General features: G+C 44.1%; 1 protein-coding gene across 3 annotated transcripts; it reads left to right on the top strand.

Moving 5' to 3' along the window:
* The first annotated feature begins 11421 nt into the window (after positions 1 to 11421).
* Positions 11422 to 21888, top strand: tmem168a (transmembrane protein 168a). 3 transcript variants are annotated; one of them, XM_035620100.2, is made up of 6 exons: positions 11422 to 11526; positions 12101 to 13074; positions 13289 to 13564; positions 14849 to 14991; positions 17797 to 18074; positions 20145 to 21888. In XM_035620100.2, the coding sequence occupies exons 2-6, from the start codon at positions 12241 to 12243 to the stop codon at positions 20693 to 20695; spliced, it is 2082 nt and encodes a 693-aa protein (XP_035475993.1). In that variant the 5' UTR covers positions 11422 to 11526; positions 12101 to 12240; the 3' UTR covers positions 20696 to 21888. The 3 variants fall into 3 exon arrangements, with proteins under 3 accessions (XP_035475993.1, XP_035475991.1, XP_035475992.1); XM_035620098.2 differs by having other exon boundaries at positions 11463 to 11773; XM_035620099.2 differs by having other exon boundaries at positions 11463 to 11870.
* Positions 21889 to 22907: the final 1019 nt, after the last annotated feature.

The raw sequence follows: 22907 nt of genomic DNA, 5'->3' as shown, positions 1-22907 counted from the left end.
GATGAAAGAGAAATATGATTAAGTCTTGATATTTCACAGTTTAACCATTAACATCATCATAGATAACTTTGGATAAAAAGAAAAACCCAAATACAAACAAATGTATAGAACTTAAACTATGAGAGTAGACATATTTCTTTTGTAAAATGCAAGAATAAAAAGCGAATCTTTTCTGCATTGTTCATTCTGTAAAACTCTTTTCATATTGCCGCATATTGGCAAATGCAGATAGGGATATGTCTGTGAAATTGGCCAACCAATATATCGGTTGGGCTCTAGTATCTCTGTCAAAATGCTGACAACTGAGGCTGGGTATTGTTTGACTATCTTTGCCAATGCAATACATGAGTCATAATACAAAGACGTTTTCTCAGCAGCTCATATAAATACATTAGCTTCTCCCCAGTGAGTAAACACAGTCCTCCAAAACTGCAGTCCTCTTCTTACAATGAATCTGCATGGGTCAAACACTGACTTATGTTAGCAAGCCAGCCAAAATTGCATATGAATAAGATAGCTCTTAGTCAGCAACAAGCTAATAATTCATAACAGACCAGTGAAATCACAGAGACAAAACTTTAACTTCTGGATTTAGCGTAGTAATCCTTTACGCTGCCCAAAGACACATCATCATTAAAATGTATGGTTACTTTACAGGACCTAAACGCAGAGGTGTAGTGATGAATATTTACAGGCTTTCAGTCAGATCAGTCGAAAAGACAAAGTTCAGGCAGGCAGAGGAGAAATACACAGGAAATCCAAATCCAGGCAGCGAGAAAACCACCGAAAAACTCGGGGGAAAATGGACAAATAACTCAACGGAGACATTGGTTCAACACCCGGGAACACGAACAGGGAGCACAGAGACTAAATACACAAGGGAGGCAGGGATTGTGCACAGGGGAAACACATGAGGACGGGGCGGACAATCACAATGACAAAGACGGGGAGTAAAACAAGCAAGAGACACAGAGAGAAACTGCACAGAGTTAAAAAAAAAAAAAAGGAAATAAAAAATTAAACGTCTAAAGAAATAAGATAACAAATAGTTGCAATTCAAAACTCCCCCAATGATTTTTGAAATCCAAATAAAAACAGAAGTACACGTCCACACAAAGTGATTCTGAATTCCCTCACAGAGACAAATCGTCCTGTTAACCAGAAAACACGAGTGAACACCATGCCTCCATTTTTTGACACTTTTTAATGATTTCCGCCCGTTCCTAAAGAAGAAAAAAAAATCAATTTTGAATATGATGCAGTGGCAGCAACCTCGGCCATGTTTGTGTCCAATTAAAAAAAGTGTCAGTGGTAAATTCTAAATCTGTTCACACCACCGTCAGGGGCTTGCCAATGATGCACGCAGCCTAGAGATGACACTCATGTCCTCGATTTGGTGGACTGAGGGTGAGGCAAAAGTGTGTACAAAAGTGTGTGAATCTTCTTTTCCTTATAGGGAACGCCGGCTCCACATCAAAAAGTGAGAAAGCCGAGTCTGGGTAAGCACCGTGATGCTTTATATGACTGAGAGGTGAACCGCGCCAGACACAGAGAGGGAAATAAAAGGCGAGAGGAGCGCTGCTGGATAAGGGTGAGGCTCGATTCCCCCCCCCCCCCCCCCCCCCCCATGACAAATTCAATGCAGACACATGTTTGCTCCGTGCCCTTTTCCTGAATGCCCCGACTCAGCAATACAGTAGAATGTAATATTCAAAGTATACCTTTCGGTGTATGAGGTAATACACTGAGCCCTCTATTTTAACTGCGGCCTCTTATTTGCTCACTGGGGTTGGACTTTGTAATAAATCCACATATTGCTGCGGGGGTTTCATATATTTTTCTTTCATTTCTTTGCTTTTAATTTCTTCCAGACGCCCCCCTCCATCTCTCTCTCTCAAACTCGTTCTCTCTTTCTCTCTCTCTCTCTCTCTCTAACCCTCCATCCTCCTCCTCCATCCTCCTCATCCTCCTCCAGTTTTTTTTAAAAATTTGCTTCACGTCTTGTTATCAGGGCTGAGAGCTGCGCGACGACTAAAACACATGCTCAATCACAAAAGATCACAACAGCTGCTCCCGGAAGGTTTCCATGATAGAAGGTTGCCGTGGCGACAGTTCAACATGTCTCCCTCACGCTCTCTCGTTTATCGCAAACGATAAACCTTATCGTGCATCAGACCACGCAAATCCAGTAATTTGCCTTCTCCCTTTACACTTCTGTTGCCCTTTATTTTAGTATTCCCTCTGAATCTTCATGTCCCAGCAACCACTGGTGTGTTGATGTTTATACGGAGTTTCCACCCCCCAAAAAAGTGGGGAAAATATGCTCTACACAAACGTGTTGGAGTATTTAGACTCGGTCGACTTACATCAAGGGAAGTCGGCCGACATTAATCCTGTTTTTAAAAGTAACTGCTCGCTGGCATGTCAGCTGCGCGGTTCAAGCAAAGCGCACGTCTGGAATTCAGAGCCCTTGTGGCACTTTCACATCAGAGGATTGCTGATGGAAAAGCTGATGTGGCTTATTAATCCGACATAGGTTTTGAAAGTATGAAGGCAATACTTTTGTCTAGACCGATTCCACCTTCGATATGACACATACGGTAAACGCTAGAGTAACTCTAAACCCCAAAAAGGATACAGTTGCCCGCATTGGTTCCAAAAATGTAAGAGGGTAATTGAATGATATACATCAGTGGTAGTGATGTACGATGACTATAGTACAGAAGACTATTTCTGTACTTGCTTGTGTGTGTGTGTGTGTGTGTGTGCGCCGGACTGTGACAAAAGTACGTTATCTGTAGTTTGGGTAATTTAAGCCATAAAACGGCTTGAACGGTTAACTTAAGGTCATTGAACGGTTAACTTAAGGTCATTGAACGGTTAACTTAAGGTCATTGAATTGAACGGTTAACTTAAGGTCATTGAACGGTTAACTTAAGGTCATTGAACGGTTAACTTAAGGTGAAATCTTAAACACACAAAAATACACAACAATCTGCTGACTTCCACAATATCATTTATCATTTATTGGCCTGCTAAAATGATAAAATGACACATTACATAAATATCGCCGTGGCAGGGGTTTAACCTAAATCCCTATACATATGTGGATAGCAGGGCAACAGAAAGGGCATGGGGATAGCACCCATGGAACCAATGTGCAATTGCTCAGCTTCATTCAGGTGGGAAGGTTTATCTACACAAGTCAACGCAACATGGAGTCATCCGATCGCTCTACTGTTCACACTACACAACTTACAGCATCTTGTGATCATGACTCTTGAACTCTGGGGGGTTTTATCAGCGACAGGGGTCGCAAAGTATAAGATCTGCAGCGAGGTCGTCTGGTCTTCAAACTGTGCTTTTATCGTGAAAACACGTGCGAGAAAGTGACACGGGAAATGTACAGCGCAAATCACAGATGGAACACAAACCAGTGAGTGAGGCTAGGTTCGTTTTTGAACATTTCTGAACCTCCGTAACATGCGTCGACTCATTCATAGAGACTAAGAACAGGGTACTTGTTTGATTGGATTTGATGTTGTCATTGACATTTCATCTTATATCTAGCTTTGTGTTAGTCAAATGTTCAAATGTTGCAGTCGTCAAGCCTCTGTGAATTTATGACAGCAAATGACATCGCCCACAGGCCTGCTCACACCCATTCACTATTTCTCATACCTCAAATAAGCTTATAATGTACACACCTACACACACACACACAGACACACCACTATGACATTTCCTCAGAAGTAATCTACAGTATTGAGGTAAATGTAATTTTCAGGTCAATCGTGCATCTCTCTCTTTATGTCTGCGCCGTTATCACTGCTCTAACGATGCATGAAAGTGTTAAACTCACTCACCTTAACACTGGGCGCGCGTGTGTGTGTGTGTGTGTGTGTGTGTGAGTGTGCGCAGTAAAATGGTGTGATGGCAAATGATTTAAAGAGTAAGATGCAAGTGAGAGGAGGAAAGGACAAAGAAAAATGGCGTGAGTGACACATCGAGGGAGGGAGAGTGTGCCGGATAGAGAGATGAGGACGTACTGCAAGTATCTTTGTGTGAAGCTGCACCGTGAGCAGTGAGTCATCAGCTCGCGCACACAAGGTGTCCTCACCCTAATGCCGCCACCAGCCACGGGCGACACATTATGGGAGCGACAACATTTTCACAACATTCCATGTGCGCTCACATGCGAGGCAGCGGTCCTTTGTCACCGCCCAGCTGTGTGGATTCTTGCCAGACGCATACAGTGACGTAGTTCAACGAGGGAAATGACACCACCTTTCTCTGGACCGAGACAAATGTCTCGGTCCAGAATGGACACACTCCAAAATGGACACACTCAGTCAGTTCTCGGTCTCTGGACATGAGTCGTCGCTCGTGCTACAAGTTATCGCACCTCAGATGATGTGAACGTTTGCGTAACAAGAAACTTGTGGACGTTCTACCACTGTTGATGTCACGTGGCACTTTTTTCTTTCTGTAATTCTTGACAGAATCTTTGACACTGACAGCCTAAACCTGCTCCCCTGCACTCCCTCTGAGGGTTACCTATATATTCCAGCAGAACAGCGACCCCACAGCCATGTCAGATGTCAGATCAGTGCTCTGATCTAAACAGCAACATGCTTAAATGCTCACGGTGATGACATTTTGACGTCCAGCAGGTATGACATTTACCATGTTAACCATTTTAGTCAGTTAGTTTTTACTAGTTAGCTCCAGAGCTCAAGTGATTTGTCGATTAATCAAAGAGACAATCAATAAAACATTGACCTGCAACCTTTTTTTTGCAGGATCCATTTTAAGCAAAAAAATGCCAAACATGACCATTTCTTAGCTTCTCATTCGGGAGGATTTGCTGCTTGTCTTCATCTTATGTGACAGTGAGCTGAAGATGTTGGCGTTCTGGGCTATTTTTCAGAGAAAACAAGCAGACTGAAGTTGGCACCTTGGGAATGATGGATTTCTGAGTCCCAGTTAACACAACGTACACCAGTTTGTCATAAACCACGGTATAGGGCACATCAAAAGATTTCAACCTCATGGTGGCCGAAAAGTTTAGATGATCACCAAAGTCATTAGGCATCATCCTCTGGCCATCCATCCAATAGTTTTGCAGTCCACAGACACCATAGTGTCTAAATCAAGACAGGCCAGGTAGACACCATTATAGGTCAAAGGTACAGAGCTCCTTTGGGGCAAAAGACGCATTTCAGCTCTCAACGTCGCTGCACTATGATGATTCCAGTCTTCCCCGCCCTCGGCCCCCTCTCTTCCTCTCTCTGTCTGTTATCTAGGTTGGAGTCCGTGGGCTTTTTTGGCTGGCAGACCGGCCAACAGATGCCGATTTGTTAAACCTGAGGAAGCACAGCGAGACTGCTGAGCGCTGCCCCGTTCCCGGGCACGTTTCCCCCTACCAAGCCCACTTTGTGCTGGTGTGGATGTACCGCAGAACAGAGCGGAGGGAAATCAAGTGACTAAATCTTTGTTTCAGGTCCATCTGCCGCGGAGAGGCGAGCGCAACTGGACTGCGTTCACACTTGACAAACCGCTGACTAACCCAGGCCAGTTACAAGACAAGCACATTAAAGCCCGGCAATAGAGATAGAAGTCGAATCCCTCAGCTGTGAACCCGAGTGTGTTTAATGAACAATGTCATCATCATCAGCACCGTTGATCACAGAATGGGAATCCACTCGGCGGCGGAGCGTGGTCGAATTCAAGGGAGTGTACAGCATTTCTCACAATGACACAAACGGATTCATTATTTGAGTTGTAATCTTCCACCCATCGGCGCAATTAATGAATCAGACTTTTCATTGTCGCAGCCCAGTGGGACTGAACAGGTCGGGTTATTAAAAAGTCATCGCCGCTGCACTCGGTGATCTCAGGCAAAGGACTAAATTAGATTGGTAATGTATGATTGCCCTGAACTGGTAGTTATAATCAAAGTTCGTGTGAATGGAGAGGTGGAATGTCTCTGTGCCTTTCAGGTGAAAGTCAATATCAAGCTGGGAAATGTCAATAGCTCTGTGCTTTTTTTTCTTTTTCTTTAATAACAAACGTTCCCTCTAATGAAACTTCTTAATGAAGAACCATTTGTCTCTCAAACTATTTCATGATCTGTTGCAAAGGACATCTTCACTGTGTTTCATAATCAGCGCTGCCATTAGGGTTTATTTCGTCAGCTATTTTCGTAGTTAGTCTTAGTGAGTCTGCATGCTGTTACAACGTATGGGCAACGTAATGTTCGACGGGGGCAACTTTTCTGATCGGGGCATCAACCAATCGCTGCACACCACACTCGAGTGGACCATAGTAACTTCCCTCAGACAGATGCTGCTGTCTGTCAGTAGGATCCTGGTATGTTGGACACCGATATGAGGAAATGCTGCTCTGTTATTCTGCGCCCCGCTGTGCTCCATGCTGTGCTCATTGTTTGTTGCCGGCTGGTGTGGTCTTGATATGAATATTGAATTGCTGCGTTTAAAAAAAAAAAAAGCAGCATGTTTTACTCCTCCTTTTCGTCAAGGACACCACAGAGATTCTGGTAACGTTTATATTTTATAAACTGCGTTTCAGTCCCGTCTTTTTTTTCTGCAACGATACTGCACATTGACACAGTCACAGTTTTAGTGCTGACTGGTGTCAGTATAGTGTCTCGTCTGCAACAGAAAACGAAGCAGTGTAACCAGCTGTTTGGATTGATCCTCGCCAAAGAGGACGTGACACTGAACGCCTTGGCAGATGAGGCATCGGTGTTGTCCCGTGAAGACAGTTTGCCTTTTGAGCAGTGGGGGTGACTGTGAGTGGTGGATTTCGCTTCCTTTCAGGATTAATCAGCGAAGGGGGATTTATTTTTATATCCTCCCTCTCTCTGTCTCTCTCTCTCTCTCTCTCTCTCTCTGCAATACTGAGTGAACCTCCCGTCTTCCCAGGGAAATAAAAGTCGTAGGCTCTTATGAAGTTTGCTGCTGGGAAGGTAGGAAATGAGGACAGAATATTACTGTAATATTCCCTGATTTTTATTTTTTTTTGAGGGGGGGGGGCTTTATCCATTGTCTGCTCTTTCTTATTCTCTCCTTGTGTCCCTTCTTAATCCAGTATGTCTTTGACAATGCCATCCAGTGAGGCGCTATCTTTGAATCAGCTTAAAGGGAAAGGACATTTTCTCCCCTTGAAGGAGAAGCAAAAGTCAACAAGTCTTCGGGCCTTATCGACTGGCACTTCACTATTCTCTCCGCCTCTCCCTCATCAACCTCTCCTACCATTTCTTTCCCTCTAAGTCAAGTTGCAGGCCTTTTTTTCCCCTTCAAAATTCATTTTGACATTGATGGATACACTAGGCACAGACGACTTTTGATTTTGGCCTCTGATTCTGTCTGCCTCTCCCAACATCCAATTTGGGGTGCAGCACTCCATCACATGGGTTTCTCTGAAGATGATCACTGATTGAACAGCCCTCTCGCCCCCGACGTGTGTCTTTCACTGTGACAACGTGGGAAGGAGGAAGTCGACGCACCCCATGTTACCTGACTGGCAACAGACATGAGGCCGATCACCCAGTACACGCGTAAGTGACCTGCATTTAAGTTCAAATTAGTTCTGTCTCTCAATTCCTCTGAACCAAACTCTGCACTGTCAAGATGAAGGCTACAGAAATGTAAGTCTGTAATTAAATGGCCAAAGTACATCTCAGACATTTGCACAGTGATGCTCACAGATTCTGATGGATTAAATCCCCAGTGAGCCAAAGAGTGGAAGTAGGGTTTTTTTTTTCTTTTTGGACTTTTAGAATCACTGCCATAGGTTTTCATCCGGTACTCTTTGTGCTTGGGAAAGGATTCTGCAGCCAAAGTTCAGAGCCAATGCAGGAAGCAGTGTGTCTTCAACGTAGAAGCTAAATCTGAGGGTGTCGCGGTTGGGATGATGGACTACATTTGACCTTCACGCCCAAAGCCCGAAATTTAGGTCGAAGCCCAGACCAAACATGTTGTTTTTTTGAAACCATCAATGTTATTCACATAGTGGGAGCAAACATCTCCTGAATACTGACTTGACATCAGAATAATGTCAGTCAATGTTTATATTACTTCAGGCCAGCTCTCTATCTGTGTGTGTGTGTGTGTATGTGTGTGTGTTTGTGTGTGTGTGTGTGTGTGCACCAGTGGCTTGTGCAGTCAGGCACATGCAGGTGGTGTGGAGGTGTGTCTGACATTAGAATGAAGGTAGCCTCTGCATAATTCAGATGAACCTGTCTCCTTTAGTCTCCTGTATCCCTCCTCTCTCTCCGTCTCACTCTCACTCTCACTCCTATCCTCACATAACCCTCCCAGTTTTAAATGTGACTCTCTCTCTCTCTCTCTCTCTGTCTCTCCCTCTGTGTGTGTGTGTCTGTCTGCAATCTGTATCTGTGTTGTTGAAGATCTTTTGCTTCAACCTTCAAGGGATCATAACATATCTGCACCATTCATGAGCTCTGATCAGGTTGTGTGCAGTGGTAGCGCCCTTCATCTTAGAGGATGGCTCAATATGCCCATCCTGCGTACACACACACACACACACACACACACACACACACACACCACAGTTTTCGGAAATTATTTGATCACCGGATTCTTCAATTATGCATGAAAGCAACTTTAAGGCTTTAATTAAATAAATGTGATGGCTCCTTCGTGGTATTATTTGTCTTCTTCGTCATCCAGAAATAACTGAATGTTCAAAGGAATTAACAGAAGCTCTAATGACTTCTTGTTCCTCACCTCCCTTCTCCTAGACGCAGTAAGTATAAGTGCCTCATCTTCATGAGGAAAGCTTTATTCTTTATTTTTCTGTGGACATGCACACACACACATGCGCGCACACACACACACACACACACACACACACTTTCCTTTTGTGAATAAAGACAAGTATATCCTTACTGGGCAAATAGATATTTTTTCTGCAGTCTTGGGACCAAAGAACTACAGTATATTCCCAGGCTATCAACATTCACAGCACTGCAATTCTACTGCAGAGTTCTAAAAAAAAAGGGATTGGATTAAGATGAATCAGTCTGCTCCTCTTCTTGTTTTATCGGGCATTCAGACCACAGCCACAACAGCAAAACCTTTCCAAAGATGAAACTGATGTTGTTATGCAGGAGGGGCAAACTCATCCAGCACAGGGTTTAAACATTCACTGCTCACAATAATTTGAAGTGGGAGGTGTTTTTGTTTTTGTTATAGTTTTTGTTTTTTCATGCAACTTATCCAAAAGAAGCAGGCGAGTATTCGAATGGGATTTGATCATGCAAATGTGCAAAAACCATTTCTCAACAGACAAAAAAAAATGCAACACAATAGAATCGCTGCCCTGCTTGTGCACAACAGCCCATGGTCTTCATCTGCTTTACATAATCTCTTAGTATATGATGGAAAACCATTTGCTGATGGTCCAAAAAATATATATATAGTAGTGTTGGCTTTATTTACTGAGGTTCCTCAGTTCAAGTGGAATTCAGTTCATGTTCTGGTCAATTAATTAGAGGATTATTACTCAGGATAGATCATAGCATATTTCAGTGTTTACATCTTACTCTCAGACATAAACCCAGTGTTGGGTGGCTCACTTTTAAAATGTATGTCAATACAGATAACAGATTTTTTTTTTTTAATATTCAGTTCAATTAGTCAATGGAACAACTTATTTTAAATACTTTGGATTACTTCAACATCTTTCATTATTATTATTGTATTTAACACTGTGAATGAATGTGGCACGCAACACTGCAGCCTAAAGTAGACTGAACACAGGAGTCACTTTGATGATGATGTTTAGTCTGACAAAAAGGATGAAGGATGCCCGGCTTCCCTTGACCTTTTATTTTCCACAGCATCGCGTTGGAGTGGAAAAAACAGCGAACAAGACAAGAATCAAATGTAAAAAAAAAAGGGATTTTACAGATCCAAAGAACATTTTGTTTTCATTCTGCTGCCTTGCAACTAATCCTCTTAAACAAAAAAACAGCAACACCAGAAAAGCCAGTTTTTAACCTCTGTTTTCCCACAGCATCAAATGGGTGAAAAAGAACAATATTGTAAAGCTGCAATGCTGCAATGCTGCACAGAGCGAGGAAGTTTGCTCACATATCAAAAGGTTGTAGGAGATGGTTGTTTAAAAGTCTGCAGACATTTAGTGAAGTATATAAATAAGTGACCAACAATATAGTTCACATCATCCTTGTTGTAAATTGCCTCGTCAGCACTCTGTGGTTTGTTTGGTAGACCTGATATTGCTTATTGTAACTGCAGCTAAATACAGTTACACGTAGTTTGAGTTTTAAGTACTGCGTTCAATGTGTTCTGTTACTCCCCAAAACTTCATAGACATGGTACAAAAGAGGACTGGGTGCACAAGCAGTTGAGTTGGGGGCTAAAGCACTGTTTGTTCCCAGTTGTGCCCTATGTCTACATCTGATCAAAGCAGCACACTCACACACACACACACACACACACTCAAAAAAACACATACATAAAAAATGCTCACACATATGCATGCGTTGGGTTGCTTAGTACACCCTCGGGGTATTGAGTAAGCCTGCCTCTTGATGTTCCCCTGATCGTAACATTTATTGCATCAGTAGAAAATCCTTAATAAACCTTTTAACAGGCTTCTCCTCAGTTATGCAGTAAATAGGCTTCTTATATGAGAGGCCAGTGGGTTTATCTTTGGTAGTGAGACAAGTTTTTCATTAGAATAGTTGGAAATGTGCAAGTCACAGTCCCCAGACATTTTACAGATGATTCTAAACCCTCCATGGATAAACGGTACAGATAAATGGGTAATGGATGGAGGGATGGAGGGATGGAGAGACAGGACCTCACACAATCATTCCCAAGCTTGAGGCGTCTCTGCTATAAACATGAACTGTCAACGTTAACTGGTAATGTCATAACGGAGAAAGCACAGGCATGATTAATAACATTGATTATAACCCTCAGTGCTTTTCCTGAAAATGACAAGAGACACTGAGAGTGTACTGAGCTGATCAATGCGGATGTATTGTTTTTATTTTATTTAATGGCTAAACCAAATTTAAAAAATGTCTAAAATGCAACCTTTCTTCGATCATGTCGCTTATAGGATTATTTTCAATAAATTCAACACAAAAAGCGAATGCAGGAAAAGAAACATTTCCACAAATTAAATCACATTAAAAACAGAGAACAACAGGAAGATTGACATACAATGTGTCGAGAAAGAAAGAAAGAGAGAATATAAATACTATGGGAAGTAGTAAGGGAAAAAAATAGTATGGGAAAAAAACCAAACATCAATTGCACAAAAACATCAAATTGCACAGTGAAGCCCAAACATCCGACTGGCACCACATTACCTCAGGACCGAGGTGACGCAGTCAAAAATGCCCGGAGAAAAAAAGCGGAGCCTTATGCTTTTTGACACTTGCAAGATGCCGTAGTCGGGGAATCCGGAAGCGTGTCGGCCGTCTGTCACCCAAACAAACGACATGTAAGCAATGTTTTTTGACTGTAAAGACATGAACCGTAGTTATTGTCGTCGCTGCGGGTCACCGGGACATTCGGACAAGGACTGCTGCTCGATCTTTAGACGGTTGAAGTGACGACATCCAGACGAGTTGGCGAATCGTGAGGGGCGAAGTCGGCGGGGAGGCTGTGGAAGTTGGCGAACTTTACGGCTGCAGTGCCACATCGTCAGGAACAGGAAGCTGGGCCGCACTCATGGATTTCTTTCATCGGTACGTTGACGTGTACCGACATGTTGACGTTTTTCCTCCCCGAATTCGCTTCATCGTGACTCGTTCATATTTGAATGACCATGTCTGGCAAATCCTGGTGAGGCATGTTTGCAGTCCTCGTGTCCTCCTGTAAGAAACATGTATGTGGTCAGTGACGTGACAATAACGTCGACTATTAAACAAATCACAACTGGAAGACGTGAGAATTGCATTTGAACATTTCTCTGGACAGGATGTGCGACACTAACTCGTGTTAGTTTGGATTACAGGTGGGGCACAGCACTGACTCTTTATTCACCTGTGTGACTCTGTTTGATTTGTCCACAGGGGTTGATTTGGAACCATGACATCAAGAGGCGTGGTCCTCCATTTGCAGACCCGTGCACGCCAGGAGAAGGTGACGGGAGGAGAGTGACCGCCCGAGGAGACTTCACCTGCGTTTGGATAAAGTGTGTTTCAAGCCGGCCATGGCTCGGGGGGAAGACGAAGCGGAGCTGACGGTCACTGGACCCAAGGAGGTGGACGTGTTCACGTCGGTGCGTTGCCTGGGTTACCTGTCCAGCATCAACCTCCTGGTGGCGGTGTGCGTGGGCATGTACGTGCGCTGGGAGGTGACGGGCGAACCGATGATTCTGGTCATCTTCATCCTGGGTCTCTTTGTGCTGGGCATCGCCAGCATTCTGCATTACTACTTTGCCATGGAGAAAGCCAGCCTCAGCCTTTTCCACCTGTGGTTCGGCTTTCTGCTCGGCCTGCTGTGCTTCCTCAACAGCGCCGCCCTGGATTCGGACGTCAAGGAAATGGTCGCCAACTATCTCCTCCTTGCCAGTGTAATCATGAAAACGGTGTGGGCCATAACCGAGCGAATATGCAGCTCCGTCCATCACAAAGCCACTTTGTTGACATCGGCTGAGCTGCTGGAGCTCCTGGGATTTGCCATCGCCAGCACCACCATGCTTCTGCACAAATCGGCGGCCATAATAGGCTTGGTGGTGGCCCTGGGGGCTCTCATTGTGGACCTGAGGATGATGTCCCTCCTGGCCTTGCCCAACCTGGTCTGTTTTGCCCTGGTTACGTCTCTTGTGTTTTTCCAGGCCATCGGCATCACAGCCAACCCGTTCGCCCTAGGCTGCTACCTGGGCAGGCTCCTGTGTGAGCCCGTGCTGGACGTGTACTTCAGCACGCAGGGGCCCAGCGACCGCTGGATGCCAGTGCTCTCTCTGGGGAAGGTTTGGAGGAGGCTGTCCCTGCTCCCTCTGAGTGCGATTGAGCTGGCCTTCTTTGTCCTGGCTGCCTTAAAGGTACAGTCTGCATTTTTTGCACTAATTTGTCGTGTCAGGAAATGGAAATTTCCACTACGTGAGTCATTAGGCGTTTGTGTGACACAGAAGGATGAAGAGCTCATCAAATTCAGTAATTAAAAAAAAAAAGAGTAAAAAAACAAGGGTGCAGGATTTTATATTGCTCGCATCTTTTGAGTCTCTGTTAAATTCTGCTTGTCTTTTCTTTTCATAGCTTGGCCACTTGGAGCTGTGGTACCTGGTGATCCCAGGCTTTTGCCTCTTCGGCGTTTTCTGGTCCATCTGCCACATAATTCTGCTGATCACAATTTGGGGGTTTCACACCAAGCTGAGCGAGTGTCAGAAGGCGTGGCAGGCCCAGCGGTCAAGCAGCCGCAGTCTGGACCAAGTCATGGCCTCCAGGGGCATCCGACACTTCTGCCTCATTTCAGAGCGACTGGTGTTCTTTTGTCTGCTGTCGACGGTGATACTGGGGGCTGTGTCCTGGCAGGTAAGAGCAGGCAAAGGGAATAGTATTATTCTAACTCTAACTTAGAAAAAGTGACACCATCAGAAAAGATTATATAGTGAAGTTTGCGAAAGATAAAAATTATTTATTTCTATGTACAATATTTTCTTTCTTTTGCAATAAACATAGTCACATTTGAAGCATCATTATAGTCATGTCATATAGTCCTTTTGCTGAGAAACAAAGCTGCGTTCAGCCGCTCAGAACCTCAAGACTGTTCTAGAAGAGTTCACACACAATGATACAGCTCCTGCTGTAAGTCTTCGTATAGGCCTCTGTAAACCCATAACACAACCCATGATATAAACTCTGCAGAGAAATGCTGGTGGCAGCGGTGTGGTGAGGAGATGCTCCCTAAGCCCAGGCATTTCTGCTCTCACGCGGAACCAATTTAATTAGCACCATAATATCCCTATCTCCTTGCATAAGGAGCAGCAATAACTTATTTAGCCTCGACTTTTACCTTGTCAAAGTCACAGGGGGCTGAGTCCTAATTTTAAGATCTCTACATGTCTGTTGCAAATGTGCCTGAGAAAGAAGGAGCTCAGAATTTGAGGAAGTTGCTATTCGGCTGGTGACGTGTGTGGTTTTTGGATGCGTTAAAGCCAAGTAAATTGATATATGGTCAACAATCATGTGTACATAATCCATATAACTCTCATGCAGACACACACAAAACCACAGCAACATGAGTACAATCTAATGCAGCCTCAGCAATAAATGCAACTTTGTGAAACCAAGAACATTTTGAGATATGTTGATTCAGCTCTTTGCCATAGTCTGTGTTGTTTTATTGGATTCATTGCTTTCCAATGAGTTTATACGGGGAAGAACCACCCAAATAGATTTCCCAATTTTTATTTTCACGCTAAATCCAAAAACAGTGCTTTCTAGCACAAGATTGACTTAGTGCTACTACATTGTGCTATGTGTCTGCCTATGTATCCGTCTATGTACAAGAATGGTGTTTTGTATTTTAATTAAATTTAAAATATAGAAACAGAACTGTTTTTTTCCACTGCAGGATTTATACACTTTTAATGTCTGCTTGTGATGTACGTTTAGTTTTCTTTCAAACAGTGTCTCTCCACTTACTTTGGTCTCCTTGTGTTCTGTTCTGCGATATCCCTGTGTCAGTCCCCTATTGTATTACTGTCTTGCAAAGTGTCACCGCCAATTTACTGGCTCTGATTGCTTCTGTACAGGCCGTAATTGGTGAAAGAAAGTGACTTTCATTTCTTTTGCCTTTTTTTTTTTTTCCCCCAGCCCTCCAACGGTCTCTTTCTCAGCACTCTGCTAGTGGTGTTGCCTTTGGAGTCTCTGGCCCACGGCTTGTTTCACGACCTAGGCAGCTGCCTGGGGGGAACCTGTCTCGGCTACGCCCTGGTCATACCAACTGCTTACTGCAGGTACTGGAGACGTACAGGCTACATCCATACTAATAAATTTTTTCATTTTCAAAATGTGATTTGAAACTAAAACGATCGCTGTCCACACAACCGCTTTAGCTCCGGATCAGTGTTGATCTCTGTCCATACTAACACACCTTAAAAAAACACCTGGATCACGTGACCGTTCACGTACACTGAGCATATGCGTATCGGTGTTAACGGGGAGCAAAGTGTCTACTCTGTCTAGCTGTTTGCTTGGTTACAAAAAATACTTTTGAATGAGAAACAACAATGATGAAAAGAAAGAGGAGGTATTTATCTTCTTGGACCAACGATAAGTTGGAACTAAGTAAGTATTTTCAAGGTTTTACATTCACCGCTTGTAGTTGAGTAGTGACTGATAAGAACGAATCAGGTGATCGCATCATTGTTTCCATACGTCTCAGGTTTGCCAGTCCATACTTAAAATGCAGCCCCAGAGTTGTCAAACTAAAATGGGTAGAGCAAGTATCTCAGTTTAAGGTGCTTGCATACTGTGACTATTTTGATTGTTGATGAACCTGTTGGTCATTTTTTGGACTAATTCATTCATTTTTGGGTCAATAAAACAATAGAAAGAGGTCAAAAAAAAAAATGAACACCAAAAATTGACATTTGAGAAGCAGATCTGAGTCAAAAGTTTGGCTTTTGTCTTGATCACCCATTCCAACCGCCTCCTCATTTAACACAAAACCAACTGGGCAAATAGGCCAATAACTATGCATAAACATGCCGCTAAAGTTTGGGCCCCTTAAGGGATCATCCCAGGCCTCCATAGCATACAAAGATGTTCAGCTGCAGCACTTAGCCATTAGCTGCTGCTGCTGATGCCTCTCCCAGTGCCCTCTCTGTTGGCCAAGCATTTGCGAAAAAGCTTAGTAAGTTTTAATGATGCCGACGTCTCCCCCTGCTTCTGAACAGCAGCAGCAGGCCATCAGTTATACATTGCTGCTTGTTTTATTTTCAAGAGCCCCTCAACTGTCAAAACATGTAGCCTCTGAAGATTTTTGGCTGGTGTATATGTATATATCTCTCTGTATATTGAACCGTTTAGCTGATGGTTGACTTCGGCATTCAGTGCGGGATGTCAGGCTCACTAGTGTTTAACTCTCCAGGTGATTTTTGGGCGCGAGGTCTATGTCCTGTCGGAGCAGCGGACGCTCTGTATGCCAGGCTGCATGTGCGGGGTCCACAGGGAGAAGTGAGGGGCACGATGAGAATGCAGCAGTGTGTAATCGGCTGTTTGATGGCAGCAGATCATGTTTTCACAATGACAAGAGCCCCACAGGGAGATTAGAGAGATAGGGGTGGGGATTGAGAGGGGGGGCACACAAGGTAAAACAGGGAGGGTGACACGAGGGGAGGAAAACACGGAAAGCACTGAGGTTGTAAACAGAATTACAGCGAGGGTGGTGTTAAACGCCAAAAGGGACAGACAGAGCAAAAAAAAAAAAAAAAAGAAGGGATGGGAGAGGGAGGGGTGGAGCGCTGAGAAATCTGTGGAGAAAAGGACAGGATTTTTTTTTTCCTAAGGATGAAAGAGAGAGTGTTACAGGGTGAGATGTGGTCTGAATCTCAAACTACAAGCATCCACTCCCCTGGGCGCCGTGAGATCTGAAAAGATTAGATGGGTTTAGGTGAACAGTGAGCTCGCCAAGCCATGCTGAGGCTGCAGGATGTCACTTTCTCACCAGTGTCTTGTATTTCCTAAAATTGTTGTTTTTGAATAACACAATAAAAATAAGAAGAGATTTGTTAATATAATTCTACAAAAGGACAGGAAAGAATATTAAAAAATGAAAGGCCTGCTCAACGCAGGTAGTGTCGACGTCAATAACAGTGTCACGTCTCACACACGCCTGAGGAATACATCCGCTTTGGCTGTCAACAACTACTTATCTGCCCACTGGCCAGAAAACCAATTCTCTCTCGTCCACTCCAGATACACTTCCAGCTGTCCTTGCCAAGGTGAGGTTGAAGGTGATGACGGGGGCTCAGGGCAGAAGATATTACGATGGCTTGAGTTATGCAGATGTCGGCAAGAGTGAAGCATGACTTTGTCATCAGCTTGGCCATGAATATAAATAAAGTCCAGAGATGGAAGGAAAATGTATAGGTGCAATGAATAGCTGTTAGCCTTGACTTTAGCGTGTGTGTGTGTGTGTGTGTGTGTGTGTGTGTGTGTGTGTGTGTGTGTGTGTGTGTGTGTGTGTGTGTGTGTGTGTGTGTGTGTGTGTGTGTGTGTGTGTGTGTGTGTGTGTGTGTGTGTGTGTGTGTGTGTGTGTGTGTGTGTGTGTCATCCACTTATTATTATCAAACAAGGCTCTTTGTGCCACATGTCTCCATAAGGGTTTAAAAAAAACATAATTTTGCCCTCAACTATCTTCAACCTTAGTTCCGGCTCTCAGTTCGTGTCTCCCTTCTCACTTCTTCTCTCTATACCCACTGCTTTTTTTTGTTGTTGTCATTTTCTTACTTTCCTTTCATTCTTGACGCCTGTCACATGTTATTTCCTGCAGCAGTGATCCACCGCTCCTGTTCCTTCCATCTCCCTTTCCCAATCTCCTCTCTCTCGGTCTCCTCTCTTCTTACCGGCAATGCAGGCTGCTACTCCACCCCGGCATGTCAAACTATCAACTTCTCACTGTCATTTCTTTTTTTGTTCTCATCTCTCCTGTGTGCCCCCACTTCTAACAAGCCACCTGACTTGAATCTCCCTCAGAGTAGATTAAAAAGAGATTTTTTTCTTCTCTTGACTCTATTTTTCCTCTCTCTACTGTCCAGCGCTGATGGCCAGCCCACTCTCTTACCACCTGAGCAGGTACAGGAGTTGAACCAGCGCTCTACGGGAATGCTGAATAGCGTGCAGCGCCTCTTCTCCCACCACATGATCCAGACGTTCGGCTGCGACTACTCCACCAGCGGCGTCACCCTGGAAGCCTTGCACACTAAGCTGCGCGACTTTCTGGAGCGTCGTACCGTGGACGGCCCCCGTCATGACACCTATCTGGTTTTCTACAGTGGGCACACATACAAGGGCACTGGAGCATGGGCTTTGGCAGGTGATCGTCACACATCCACCTTATTATTATTATTATTATTATTATTATTATTATTATTATTATTTTCCAAGGGCCTTGAATCAGGAGCATCTGGACTTGGTTGTTGATTCAGAACTGAAGAAGCCTCTTGGATGAGAAGTGAAAAATTTTTAAGAATCTACAATTAAGTCAACGCCCTTGAATAACTGACCTGGAGGAATGAGAATTTCCACAGATATTATTATTATTATTATTATTATTATTATTATTATTATTTAAATCTGTAATGTTTTTGCTTCTTCCCTAAATGTCTTGGAAAGTGATCAGTCCTCAAATTTAAATGCCCTCCACGCTCAGTCGTTCTTTTTTTTTCTTTTTTCTGTGGCTGTATCAGGGAGGCAATCCAGTAATTATCATGCTTATTTCAGCCAACACTCATATTTGTCATCTGTCTCCAATATCAACATGTGCTTATCATGTTGTTCTTAACTTCTTTTATAACGATATTTCTACCACCAGTGAAATTGACCTATTATTTTAGTTATTCCCAGACATGGGTTATAGGAGGCATTTCTGCAGTTGCCGGCAGGCGCGTGGAAAGACTGTGGCTCGTCTAAAAGTAGAAATTTGGATTATCATATACAGTACGTCCACATATTGAGTCTACTGATCATTACGTGCTGCCTTTGAGAGCACAAGAAAACTAGTTGGATGACGACTGAAACGGCTGGTTTCTCTCACTCCAGGTGTAAAATTTTGTAAACATCAAAACAATGTTAATTTGCCACCAGCTTTATCTTCAAACTGACTCACAGCTATCACATATAATCAGTGGGTTATTACCAAAGACTTGAGCTAGAGATGGATACAACAAATGTAGCATTTACTGCAGAGCTGTTTGGCTTCCGGGTACGCTGTATTCTCCTTGCAATTTGCATTACAGTCAGATTTTTCATTCTTTTCATTCTCCGCTGCCTCAGTCAGCCGGAGGCTGATTTGATTCAAACATGTGAAAGTGAAGCCGAAAGAGTTAAAATGGCAGTGGAGGACTCGACGACAGAAGATCTGACCCAGCGGAGACAATTGTGTGAAAGTCGCAGACGGCTGTGCTGTGACACGAAGCCGTCCCTCAACAGAAATGAGAATCAGAGCAGGTTAACACCATGTCGGCTCCAGCTCTCCTGCTCAGCTATGACTTGACACATTATCTCTTCGTGTTGCTGCAAACAGGAGGCGGGGGGAAAATCCCCCCATTGAAAAGATAATCACTTTCCCGTGTCATCATCTTGAAGGGACATGTTTTTTAAACGACGGGGGCTGTTTGGGCAGAAATCCAAATTGAAATCAGGCCCTGTTTTCCAGTCATATGTCTTTCCGCTGATTCCGACAGTTATATAAAGCCTTTGTGCGGCAATGTTGTCCAGTGCTAAATATTACAGGGATCTGCGTGACATATGATCACAGTGGAAACATGCCCGAATATTGCTGTAGTAATGCTGCGGCTTTGTCTCCAAATTCACTTGTATAGTTTTAAGCCCCCATCCAAATATAAACCAGTCCTTGGCAGAGCTTTTGTGTGTCCGGAAGCACAAGTTATTATTTTATTTCTCCAACCCTAATTAACTCCCTGAAACTGCTCTTAAAATAAATGACGATATTGAGGCGACATAAATAATTCAGTACATCTGTTGGCGAGATGGCACAGCTCTGATCTTTGTACTTTGGAACTGCCATGTCTAAAATGGCATCTTTGTGCAGCTCGTGTGGATAGGTGTGCTCGTGATGACAGCCGTTTGACAGGCAGACAGACAGACATGCGAGTAAGAGTTGACAAGTTTGATCCCTTCAAAGCCACTTTGTCCATCAGCAGGCATGTGTCCTGTTGAAATGTCCTTGAACATCTCACTGAACCAACAGTGGCTCTATAACCACCACTGACTCTGTAATCGAGTTGGGTACTGGCTCTGCAAATACAGAAAAATGTAAATGAAACTGTCACATGCCATGTGTCAAATGCAAACTTCCTCACTGCTCTTTCTCTATCCCTCTTTCTGTCCCTCTGTCGTCAACATCGTGTTCCCTCTGCTGCAGGAGGTGAGAGTCTCCACCTGGCCCAGCTGCTGGAGTTGTGGAAGGAGAAGAACGCCGGCCACTACTCCCGGCTCATCCTCGTCCTGGACACCGAAAACTCGCTCCCCTGGGTCAAGGAGGTGCGCAGGGTTGACGGGATGTACGTCGCCGTGCAGGGCGCCGAGCTGTCGGCCGTCAGGGTCGACCCAGAGGCCGGAGACACCCCCTTGCTCGGGGACTTCACCTCAGAGTGGGTGGAGTTCAACTGCAACCCGGACTGCGACACCCAGTGGTCCGAAAAGGGGAGGACCGTGACTGCCGCCTACGGCGTGTCCAAGCGCTGGAGCGACTACACACTTCACCTGCCCACTGGCAGTGACGTCGCTAAGCATTGGAAGACCCACTTTCCCAAGGCCACATATCCCATGGTGCACCTGTCCAACTGGTGCTGTGGCCTCAACCTGTTCTGGTTATGTAGCGTGTGTCTGCGCTGCTTCAGGAGGTGTAAACTAGCTTGGTTCCCGCCCTCGGTCCTCGACACTGGACATGGCATTAAGCTGGTGCATTCATAGGTAACATGGGAAGTTGGCAATGTTCAATTGGACTCTGACAGTTTTGTTTTAACAGTTGGGAGTGTGTTGGGTACAATGGTGTTTACATAAAGGAAAAAGAATCGGTGTGTATACTCACGAGATATTACCCAAAGTGTTGACATGTATAAAATTTTGGTGGTCATGTCAAAGAGATTGCAAATGTATTTTTTGCATCATATTTACATGATGTGATGCACCAATTTGATATTATATTGAAACCCCCAAAGGAGGAAGAGGGAAGCCAAATAGAATAAATTCTTGCATGCTGCATATGGTGAGCTCAGAGAATACCAGTTATAGTTGGCAAAATCATACTGTTCACCATTATTATGGTTTTGTCATATATTATAGATTTATTATATTTAAGGACAGTGTGTTATAGTTTTTTGAGTACTATTTGCTAATAATTTGTTTGGAAATCTCATTCTTTTTGTTACTTGGTGCCCTTATTTTCAATAATATTGTGCCTTCTAAGGGCCTTAAAGTTGCCTAATTTTTTTAATACTGAATCTTTGTATATACATCCTTGCCTTGCCTCTTATGTAAATTCAGAGGATTTAGTCGACAGTCTTAACTTGAACTCTGTGAGGCGGGAGGAGCTCCTCGTGTCTTCCTAGAGCCTTTCTCCATGATGGACAAAATGCCTGTCGTGAGGCTGAACTCGGCGACACCGCTGGATACAGGAAAGTCTGAGCACGAGGCCGACCTGCCACTCTTCCCCTTTTCACATTCCAGCTGTAAGACCCCCATGTATTTCAGCAAACATTGAGCAAACACGCGTGCATGATAATATATCATGACCAAGACAATTGCCCTCTATTGTGCATCATCTTGTTTATTTACCCAAATTCGTTAATCTTGAAAAAGTCATTTGCTCTTTTCAAACACTGTACACTTTCCCATGCTGTGAAACAGCGACTTGTCTTGCACAGCAACAAATCAAGAGTTTCTAAATGCTCTATATTGGTGCACTGACCTCAAGAACTCAAATTGATGCAAACCTTTATTTCCTTTTCTTGTTTGTTTCATCTTTCTCCCTCAAAGTCTGGAGTGGATTGCTGCCTTAAAACACTGATGTTTTTCAAAGAGGTCAAGTGGTTTCCATATGTAAGTTCCCGTGTACCTCACCTGAGGTGTGTCTTCATTTTTCAGAATTAAACTGGGATAGAAAAGCTGGTTTCACTTTGCCATCTCGTGTAGCTGTGTGAGAAACGTGTGATCAGACTACAAACGCATAATAGTTTGATTAAGTGGAAGTAATAGAGGAAACCAACAGATGGGAATGGAGTAGAGGAGAAAGTGTGAGACATGATGTTAGACAATCGTCGAGGCTCATTTAAAAAGGCTGGCTTTTTACAGACACCGAGTAAATACAGACTCTGCTCTGTTGAAACTCCAGCGTTGCCTGGTAAATATTTGGATTGTGAGCTGGAGAAAAAAGGAGAGCGTGAAGGGAATAAATGAAACAATACACGACACAGTAACTCTGAGGGATTTGCTCACCGATCATTCACTTCTCTCAGCCCCCAGTGCCTGGCTGGTGTCCGAGGCGCTCCTGGCTATTTGACAGGTCTCTGAGAGCAGGGCTGTAGCCCGGCTCATACCTGAAGGGCACTATTAGACACACGGCTTGGTACGGGGGAGACCTTGGAAAGATGAAAGCTGCCAGTGAAGCAACATTTCGTCAGCCTTCATCCATAATCTGCAATGTGGAGAGAAGTGGAGTTGAACCAGAGCAACCTTTTCACCACTTTGAACTCACTGTGCGAAGGTTGCGTGAATACCAAGCCATTAGGCAGATGCGGCGCAATAAGTCGTGCATTCACAGTAGCAATTAGTGAAAAGGAGACACGCCGTTCTTTTCGGCTTCCAAGCTGCGGTTATAGCTAAGGTCAGGGATTCGTGTACTGTATACGGAGGGGAATCATTAATGAGTATATTAGATTATGGTCCGGATTCATCTCCTAAACTGGATTAGGTAATAAAAGAGCCAGCCGCCTCTGAGGTCCAAGAAAGATGTGCTGAGTCAGAGGAGCCTGCCGTGCACACGGATACATGGGTTGATACAACCGCACACACCAGTCCTCCACAGCCTTTCTCTGCTCCTGTTTCTCTTCATCTGAGTCTCTCGTCTGTGGGTAATTACGGCCTGTCATGGGGCATTACCTTCTAACACAGGCAGCGATGTGCT

The sequence above is a fragment of the Scophthalmus maximus genome, chromosome 12 (genome assembly GCF_022379125.1).
Source record: "Scophthalmus maximus strain ysfricsl-2021 chromosome 12, ASM2237912v1, whole genome shotgun sequence".
In the NCBI taxonomy this organism is placed as follows: Eukaryota; Metazoa; Chordata; class Actinopteri; order Pleuronectiformes; family Scophthalmidae; genus Scophthalmus; species Scophthalmus maximus.
This window is presented reverse-complemented; position numbering and strand designations above follow the sequence as displayed.

Bases quoted from the DNA above. Each gene is read 5' to 3' on its own strand.
- tmem168a (XM_035620100.2), top strand. From the start codon at position 12,241: ATGGCTCGGGGGGAAGACGAAGCGGAGCTGACGGTCACTGGACCCAAG. The intron at 14,992-17,796 runs GTACTGGAGACG...TCTACTGTCCAG, and splicing joins ATACCAACTGCTTACTGCAG to CGCTGATGGCCAGCCCACTC. The intron at 18,075-20,144 runs GTGATCGTCACA...CCTCTGCTGCAG, and splicing joins TGGAGCATGGGCTTTGGCAG to GAGGTGAGAGTCTCCACCTG.